A 10,000-nucleotide genomic window follows, 5' to 3' on the forward strand; every position below is an offset into this window, starting at 1 on the left:
AGCTCGATGTTCACTATTACAACAAGGATTATGTCGTATGGCGACGCCCAGACGGGCTTCTGGAATAAGGTGAATTGCTTATGGTCATATTTTTAGGGGCTATGAGACTTGTCTGGTGGGGGAGCATGTTATTTCTTCGCCTGTGATGTTTCAGAGTATTGACAGAGAAATGACACTGCATGAGGACTTGAGTAGTGGCATTACACGTGAAATCCCTCATTCGTGGTAATTCCATACTAGAGTAAACAGGAAACTACTCCGGGTTTATCCTCAGCTCTTTCTGCATTTATTTCGCTTTTTGCTGTTTTATGGACACACTAAAGCATTCCGGTTGCAAAAAAGCGAGCCAGACCTCTTTGCAAGCTCACTTGAATAGACCAGAAGCTTACAGTGGAGATTCTTCCGGACCGTTCCAGTCGGCTCCAAACTGACCTAGTCCAAACAGCTGTAGTGCACCTTTAAATAAGCAGTGTATGTGTTTAAGAGGATGTGCGTTAGCCTCTCAGTGGGTTTATGATGTGCATGGTGCATGACTCATATCTCTATAGGTCATTGTTATATTCATTATTTATAATACTTTATTGTGCTCGAAGTGTGTCGTGCAGAAGCCAGAACCCTTCTCCTGATCTTCATGCTGGAATCTTTTCCAGGACTACCTAGATGGAGGATATGGCACATATATGTTTTAGGTCATGATTAATTTCTCTCTGCCGTCGCATAAGTGCACAAGTCCTGTGATAGCGTGAACACCAGGGGAGGTATAGAGGAGATTGAAAGGCTGGGGAGGAAAATAGTTCTGCAGCTGCGGTGCATCGGATGGAGAAGGATTTTAGTTTAAATTGCATTTACAAGGTGCCTTTAAAGACACACATTGTATTTGAGATAGTTGGCAGACTGTGACAGTCTATACCAGGCTCAGTGCTGTCTTCTGTGTCTGCTCTCCTCACTGAACGCCCCTCTCGTCTCCATGACAACCATTCTCTCACCTCCCCTCTCTCTCTCGCTTTCTCACTCACACATCTCTTCTCTTCTGTCTTCCACTCTTAATCAGAACCAAAACAAACTTCACAAACCAGGAATTTGCTTCAATGATATGGTCCAATATAAAACAATGAATGGCACTTGTTACATGTTAAGTTTGATTAAATAAATGCATGCATAGCATAAGGGAGCAGGGATTCTGGGACTTTCCTGAAGCCCACGATCATCTCCACTGTTTTCTGGGCGTTGAGCTCCAGGTTGTTACCACCAGGACACCAGCCGGTCCTCCTCCCTCCTGTGGACAGACTCATCCCCGTCTGAGATGGGTGTCGTCTGCAAACTTGATCAGTTTTGAGTAATTGCTAAGTTTGTGTACAGGGAGAAGAGCAGAGGAGAAAGTACACAGCCCTGTGGGCCTATAGTCCTAGTGTCTGAGACATTCTTCCCCAGCTGCATGTGCCTTGTGGCAAAATATGTTTGAGATTGTGTTTGATACCCTGGTCCATCAATGTTTTAAGACATTTTCCCACCGGTTTAATTTAAGCAATCCAAATGGGACCCTAAGAGGTACTACCTACCCCCAAGCAGTCTGCTTGTCTTTGGCTCCGGGTCGGCTAAGGAGGAGGAGCTCTGCACCACAGCCAGATGATTGTATACAAGAGAACGCAGTCTCTGCATGAAGCAGATATAAACAGAAAATATTCATTTCTCATGATCATGCGATAAACTACTGTATTTCCCTTCAACTTATACGTTGAAGCAACATGCTTAGCAAAACAAAACTGCCCCTCTATAGCATTAGCTGTTGGAGGCTTAGACCCAAAATAGACCCAAAACCCAAAATATTTTATTTTCAGTGCATAATGCATCATTATCCAAACCCAATGCATTACACAAAGAGAGATGCAGAGAAGTGAAATGAATGCAGGAAAAACTTTTTTGAGCAACTTTCACAGCGTTACAAACTTGGAATTACTAAAGTCTTTTTGTACATTTCTGGGATTGGCCTCCGGAGCCAAAGAGCTCCTAGAAGAATCACTCTGATGGACCAGAGCCAGTCAAAAGTTGGCTCTTGTCTTCAATGTCCCCTGGTCCTTCATTGTCCTTCAGTACTGACATTCCTGTCCCTTGTGTCCTCTCAGAGCCTGTCCCCGAGGAGCTGCAGGACCCTCTGTACAAAGACCAGTATGAACAGGAGCACCTGAAGCCGACCCTGTCCCACCTGCTGCTGTCCCCACAGCTGTACGCCCGAGTGGCCTTGGGGGAACACAGCGGGACCCCAGAGGACACACCAGCCATTCTGCAGCTCCTCATAAAGAAGGGCATCAGTGTCAGGACGGACGAGGGGGAGGTCACTGAGAAGGAGCTCAGCCACACCCCTATCCGACTGGTCAGTTTACTCAAGTGTGTGAACTCGGCTGTGTAAGACTGCAAGTAAAAGTACTGACACTTGCAAATGTTCGGAGTAGAAGTGTCTCCCACTACAGGCCCATCCCTGCTCAGCTGCCGAGATCTGACCAGATCAGGCTTGTCCACTCGGGGCAGTAAAGAGCCGGCCACAGTGTATGATGGGAGTAGATACTGACGTGCCCTGGTTTAGATTCTGCTGTGTCATGTCCTCATCCTGACAATGGACTATGACTGTGATATAACTGGAACTGGGAGCAGGACCCTGACCAGGACCCTGACCAGGACCCTGACCAGGACCCTGACCAGGACTCTGACCAGGACCCTATTACCATGACTTATGTCATTAAGTTTAACATTAATAAAACATAACCAAATATTTGTGATGCTCAATTCTAGGTATATAATTAAAGGCGTAATGGACAATTTTTCGGCGATTTGAGAACTCAGGCTGAAGTGCACATGCCACTCCCCCGTGTGGACTGATACAACACACACGTGCGTTTGTTTATTAGCCCGACGGATCACATCGCATCTCTCGTCTCCCGTAGATTTCCGTCTTCTTCTGCGTCAGCTCGAACTGTCTTTCTCCGTCTTCATTTTGCCCCGTACACTGAGGGAACTATATTATGATAGATCAATGCGCTTAGACACGCGGAAACGTGGGGACGAGCCACACGCGGCTGCAGGTGAGCGATAGGTGCGTTTTATGATTGATACGTGGCAGGACAAATGATTTATCCACGCCACGAGGAAATAAGACTTAGATTTATGCCCAAAAAATCGTCCATTCAAACTTTAAATCTCACAGTATTATATTATCACAAAATTATTTTCATAGTACAATATTTATTGTGATATTTTGAAGAGGCCAACAGAGTTGCAGAAAATATATGTTCGATACTTTTAAAATGCCTTAACAAGTCTCTAGAATGAATCATTACATTTTAAAAGTGCTTGAAATGGAGCAAAGGATTATGGTCTATGTAGTTCCCTCTGTTTCTTTACCAGACCAATGCATTTAAGCAAAAGAGCAATGGAACATTGTGGCAGCCCACGAGTCTTGTGACATCTCTGACTGTTGTGCAAGCGAGTCCTCCGCCCACAATGTACTGGACAGCTGCAAGAGCTCGTTCTGCCCCTGCTCCACAATGTACTGGACAGCTGCAAGAGCTCGTTCTGCCCCTGCTCCACAATGTACTGGACAGCTGCAAGAGCTCGTTCTGCCCCTGCTCCACAATGTACTGGACAGCTGCAAGAGCTCGTTCTGCCCCTGCTCCACAATGTACTGGACAGCTGCAAGAGCTCGTTCTGCCCCTGCTCCACAATGTACTGGACAGCTGCAAGAGCTCGTTCTGCCCCTGCTCCACAATGTACTGGACAGCTGCAAGAGCTCGTTCAGCAACGCGTTACTGGAAGACACAGAAAATCATTCCCACTGTCGCCATCAAACTGTGACTCTGTGACACTGTGACACTGTGACTCTGCTGCTGTGACACTGTGACTCTGTGACTCTGTGACACTGTGACACTGTGACACTGTGACTCTGCTGCTGTGACACTGTGACTCTGTGACTCTGTGACACTGTGACTCTGTGACACTGTGACTCTGTGACTGTGACACTGTGACTCTGTGACACTGTGACTCTGTGACACTGTGACTCTGCTGCTGTGACACTGTGACTCTGTGACACTGTGACTCTGACACTGTGACTCTGCTGCTGTGACACTGTGACACTGTGACTCTGTGACTCTGTGACACTGTGACTCTGTGACTCTGTGACACTGTGACTCTGTGACACTGTGACTCTGTGACTGTGACACTGTGACACTGTGACTCTGTGACACTGTGACACTGTGACACTGTGACTCTGTGACACTGTGACACTGTGACACTGTGACACTGTGACTCTGTGACACTGTGACTCTGTGACTGTGACTCTGTGACACTGTGACTGTGACACTGTGACACTGTGACACTGTGACACTGTGACTCTGTGACACTGTGACACTGTGACACTGTGACACTGTGACTCTGTGACACTGTGACACTGTGACTCTGTGACTGTGACACTGTGACTCTGTGACACTGTGACACTGTGACACTGTGACACTGTGACTCTGTGACACTGTGACTCTGTGACTCTGTGACACTGTGACACTGTGACACTGTGACTCTGTGACTCTGTGACTCTGTGACTCTGTGACTCTGTGACACTGTGACTGTGACACTGTGACACTGTGACTCTGTGACACTGTGACACTGTGACACTGTGACACTGTGACTCTGTGACACTGTGACTCTGTGACTCTGTGACACTGTGACACTGTGACACTGTGACACTGTGACTCTGTGACTCTGTGACTCTGTGACTCTGTGACACTGTGACTGTGACACTGTGACACTGTGACTCTGTGACACTGTGACACTGTGACACTGTGACACTGTGACTCTGTGACACTGTGACTCTGTGTCACTGTGACACTGTGACTCTGTGACTGTGACACTGTGACACTGTGACACTGTGACTCTGTGACACTGTGACTCTGTGACTCTGTGACTCTGTGACTCTGTGACACTGTGACTGTGACACTGTGACACTGTGACACTGTGACTCTGTGACTCTGTGACTGTGACTCTGTGACACTGTGACTCTGTGACTCTGTGACACTGACTCTGTGACTCTTGTTTTTTTACGATTATATTGACCTGAATAATCATAATCATCAATAAACGGAATAATCTAGACTGTTAGACCTGTTCTAAATGTGTTTCCTTGTGCTGCAGAAGGTGCACCTGGCCCTGATGGACGGCCTCATGGCGCTGGCCGCTCAGCACACTCTGGACCAGGTCGAGATGGCAGCACAGGCAGAGGTGGGGCCGGGCGCTCCCTGGGAGAACGCTCTGCTCTTCTGGGTCAACAGGGTGAGCTGCGCGAGACAGTTCTCCAGGCTGGTGGTCTGAACAGTTCCCCAGGCCGGTGGTCTGGACAGTTCCCCAGGCGACAGTTCCCCAGGCCGGTGGTCTGAACAGTTCCCCAGGCCGGTGGTCTGAACAGTTCCCGAGGCCGGTGGTCTGAACAGTTCCCCAGGCCGGTGGTCTGAACAGTTCCCGAGGCCGGTGGTCTGAACAGTTCCCCAGGCCGGTGGTCTGAACAGTTCCCGAGGCCGGTGGTCTGAACAGTTCCCCAGGCCGGTGGTCTGGACAGTTCCCCGGTGGTCTGAACAGTTCCCCAGGCCGGTGGTCTGAACAGTTCCCCAGGCCGGTGGTCTGGAGAGTTCCCCAGGCCGGTGGTCTGGAGAGTTCCCCAGGCCGGTGGTCTGAACAGACTCTTCACTACCTCAGGCACACGGAGACTAAAGAACATTCTTACACGTGTCCACAGATAAACCAGATGCTACGTGAGAGCACAGAAGAGAAGGAGGAGGCGACCAAACCTTCAAACTGTAGCGATGTGCAGCCTGCCCAGGACCCGGTAACACCCCCCCACCTTTGCACCGTTATCACATATAAGAACATAGTGTTTCCGAGGACCACCCTGTCCCCTACTGACCATTCTCTGACCTGTGCTCTTGTCTTCCAGAGCCAGTCCAGCCGCTGGTACTGGAAACTTGTGCCGGTGAGTTCTCTGTGTGTGAGCTCATGATGAGACGCTGCTGTCTATCTCGTTCATGTATCTGTGTGGACCGGTGCACCCCAGTCTCTTTCTATTGACACTATTTATTCATATTCATGTCTCTCCAAAAGTGAATCTGACCAGTATCAAAAGCTTTCATGACAACCTTTGGTATTTATTTTGTCAACAACCAGGAACTCCTCAAACGAGCCGGCTGAGGTTTACAGTATGTTTGTAAAAGGCTATACTTGCCTGATTTGGCACCGGTTTTCACACTGGACATTGGAATCGGAATCAGAATCAGAAATTGAGGCGTCAATGAACAAAAGTCACAAACATAGGAACTTTGGTGTGAAGGAGCAACATAAAACAATGAACAATGATGAAAGCAAGATTGATCAAAAATGTACTATTCAAATAAAAATAGCACATTTGTATACATACAAATAGAATTAAAATAACAAGTGTTCCCTGATAAATACTTGCTTGATAAAAATGACTATAATTACGGTTTCCATTTGTAAGATTAAATAGTGAAATTGAAGTTTTTATATAACTACTTTTAAACTGAGCAGTATTGTGGGCTACAGCGACATAATACAGAAGAAACACATTCATCAGAATTATTAAACAAGTTAAATGCAAATGGTCCCTTTGCTGTGTGGTGCAGTGGATAAGGGTGTTGCACATGTGTCGTTGCTACCACTGCAGCGCTGGGGTTTGATTCCCGCCCTGGACCATGTGCCCATTGTCTACTCTATACCCTCTCTGTCTGATAAAGCCTTTGGACTGGACAAACATTTCAAAAAAGAAAAGAAAATGGTGACAAATGGGGAAATGACAGGCTGTGGAGACATGTATTTCTTGTGGCGTAACTGGGTTGGACGTGCGGCCATCTTAGTCAGGCGTTGTTGTTGCTCATGACAGCAGACCGTTGGAGAGTATGCGTGAAATGTGGGCGTGTGGGTGAACTCTGTCGATTGGTCTACGGCCCTGTCTGTCCCCCCCTATGGCCCCGCCTCGTCTGATGTGTCCCCGCCTCCTTGGTGCTACTGTCATTTATGCTTGTCTCCTCTCTCATCCCTCCATCAGCATGCTATCGCTTTTTGTTTGAAGGAGTCGGGGAACAAACCTCCTGTGGTAACGTATAACGCCTCGCTCTCCTCTGAGACGCAGCACTCACATTGTCACGGAAATGCACATGACGTCATCCATCCTGTGCGAGAGGGGCGGAGCCTGTCGCAGCTGCTTTGACTGCGGGAGGGGCGGGGTCTTAGAGGGGCAGGCCTATGCAAACATCCATTCATCTCATATCATAACATAGAAAAGGTCATTTTTACAGTTTTTGTCTGATGGTCACTGATGAGTACAGTGTGCACCGCTTTGTCTGGCATGGGTTTCTGTTCTATCACTTTATTGCAGCAGTTGTTTTGTTCTAAGCTCATTTGAAAACAAAGCCCTTCAAATGTTTTGGTGTGGAGTGTAACATGTGCAGCTTGGTCCACTCGTGTCTGTGTCTGTGCTGCTGCATGTGCCTCTTTAACTCAGGCGTCCTCTTGTTTCTCCAGCCAGCCCCCTCCACCGCATTTATTGTGCTACCCTTTTCTCACTATTTTTCATTAGTAGTTTGAGTTTGGGGACCTTTGTTTCAAACCGGCCCTGTTTGGTCCGAGAACACCCCTTACCCCCCCCCAAAAAAAAAAAAAACGTTTTTGAGCTTTTTATGGAATTTTGTTCATGATTAAAAAGTGATGTCACAGCCACATATACAGTCATGACATTTGGAACTATATTATAGCTGATGAGGAATACAGCAATGTGCAGGGGTTTATGCATATTGGTTTGGATTTTTTAGATAATGTGTTGAAAAAATGCAATTATATAGACAAGTCATTTTGAATTGTGGTGTCAGAAGATGAAGCTGCAGCGCGAGGCTCAAGTCTGTTTGTTTTGTGGTTCACTGGTGTTAAATATTTGCCGGTTCCTCTTTGAGGTAAAACCTCTGCAAGCCCTATTCTACTATTATTTTTACATTCATTTTTATAGTAATTTCTTATATTACAGCCTACATTATTGTACAATAGGCTGTTATTTGCTTTTATTACTAAGATTGAGTGACCTTCACACTAAGTTACCTCTTCTTTCTTGGTCCTCAGAACATAAACGGATTCAGTGTTTGCATTTTTGAATGAACAAGCGCAGTATTGTTTAAATGCATCTGCTTAATAAGCACCAGGCCTACCTTATTTAGACCACCAGATGGCGCAATAGAGTGCACCGACACACAGTGTCAATACTGTGTCCACACAGTATGGAGAATGTGTAACACCATCATCTACCATCACTGGCTACGTGACAATAGTAGAGTGAATAACACTGTAATGTTTTGAGTGTCCTTGATGCTTTATAAATCAAATGAGTTAGTTAGACACTGCACCACATTTTACTCAAAATTTACTCCAAAAAAAGGGGTTTTGAGGGTCCTGAAAGGACCTGAAAGTTTGGCACTACTGAAAAATAATAGTCAGAAAAAGGCAGCTAAATAATGACTATGGGGGGCTGGCTCCCGGACCCCCTCTGCTCCTGCTTCTGGCCCTGCTGTCTCTGTCTCATGCTCTTTCTGGATGTTCACAGTTTGAGTGGTTCATTTGGCTTTTTCACCTGGTTCACGTCACATGCATCAGTGCGTGTTGTGAGCTGATACAGTGTCCCAGCGATGTCCCGGTGATGTCCCGGTGTTGTCCCGGTGATGTCCCGGTGATGTCCCGGTGATGTCCCGGTGTTGACCCGGTGATGTCCCGGTGATGTCCCGGTGATGTCCCGGTGATGTCCCGGTGATGTCCCGGTGTTGACCCGGTAATAACCCGGTGATGTCCCGGTGTTGACCCGGTAATAACCCGGTGTTGACCCGGTGTTGACCCGGTAATAACCCGGTGATGTCCCGGTGATGTCCCGGTGATGTCCCGGTGATGTCCCGGTGTTGACCCGGTAATAACCCGGTGATGTCCCGGTGTTGACCCGGTAATAACCCGGTGTTGACCCGGTGTTGACCCGGTAATAACCCGGTGATGTCCCGGTGATGTCCCGGTGATGTCCCGGTGTTGACCCGGTGATATCCCGGTGTTGACCCGGTGATGTCCCGGTGTAGACCGGGTGATGACCTAATGTGTGTTGTGTGTGTAGATTCGTTATAGGAAGGACAAAGTGCAGTCCAAGCTGACCCCGACCTTTCCCCTGGTCTCTGGGCTCAAGGACCTGTCTAATGGCTGTGCTGTGGGTGCCGTGCTGCACTTCTACTGCCCCGGGCTGCTACCTCTTGAGGGTACACACATCTACACACCTTAAACACACACACAGACACACACATGCACACACAAACATTATTCACGTATGTGTGAAAAAGCAGGAAGACACAGCTGTTCATCCATAATAAATATAGGCCTACGAGCTCCAGCTGCCGGTTACTGCAACTGCTCAGATTGTGCTGTGATTTACTGTAGATGTGATTGTGTGTATAGATAGCTTTGAATGAAAACATAGTTTATTTCGACACCGCTCAATATACAATGAGAAAATGTAATAAACCATCAATTATAGCTGTAGGAATTTGAACAATTCTCAAATCAATCATTTGAAGTCCAAAATTTCTTCTACCATGACAGTCACTTATGACCAAAGAAAATTGTGTTTTGTGAAGAGATAGAACATTCTATCACACAATGCAATGTTTATAGCAACATACCTTCTAAATGATAAAAGATTTAAAGAGACTTAACATTTACTGGCCCAGTCAAGTTTTCTAAAGGGCCATGGCTTGTTCAGCCACACTATCCAGAGGCGATGTAACCACTGGAGACAAATCTGAAAATACAATGAAAATGTTGCACCAGGTATTTAATCCAATCCTTGGTGAGTATTTTCCTTGTTTGACGTAAAAATAGTTTAGTCCAAGTTATAAATGAGTCCACTGGTAGAATCCTACACTGCTGTGCTGCT

At 46.9% G+C, this 10,000-nt stretch overlaps 1 protein-coding gene across 4 annotated transcripts in view; it reads left to right on the forward strand.

The window, feature by feature from the left end:
- The window catches only part of LOC140377281 (calmodulin-regulated spectrin-associated protein 3-like), a 21,557-nt gene that overhangs the window by 2,423 nt on the left and 9,134 nt on the right, over positions 1 to 10,000 (forward strand). For 3 of the 4 annotated variants that reach the window (XM_072462627.1, XM_072462628.1, XM_072462629.1), the window contains exons 2-7: positions 2,124 to 2,371; positions 5,176 to 5,313; positions 5,774 to 5,863; positions 5,972 to 6,007; positions 7,097 to 7,144; positions 9,188 to 9,326. In XM_072462627.1, the coding sequence (XP_072318728.1) occupies positions 2,124 to 2,371; positions 5,176 to 5,313; positions 5,774 to 5,863; positions 5,972 to 6,007; positions 7,097 to 7,144; positions 9,188 to 9,326 (699 nt within the window). The remainder of the gene's footprint in view (positions 1 to 2,123; positions 2,372 to 5,175; positions 5,314 to 5,773; positions 5,864 to 5,971; positions 6,008 to 7,096; positions 7,145 to 9,187; positions 9,327 to 10,000) is intronic. The other variant, XM_072462630.1, reaches the window with a different exon arrangement.

Source organism: Eucyclogobius newberryi, unplaced genomic scaffold (genome assembly GCF_026437365.1).
Source record: "Eucyclogobius newberryi isolate DKJ021-1_F unplaced genomic scaffold, fEucNew1.0.hap1 SCAF_4, whole genome shotgun sequence".
NCBI lineage: Eukaryota > Metazoa > Chordata > Actinopteri > Gobiiformes > Gobiidae > Eucyclogobius > Eucyclogobius newberryi.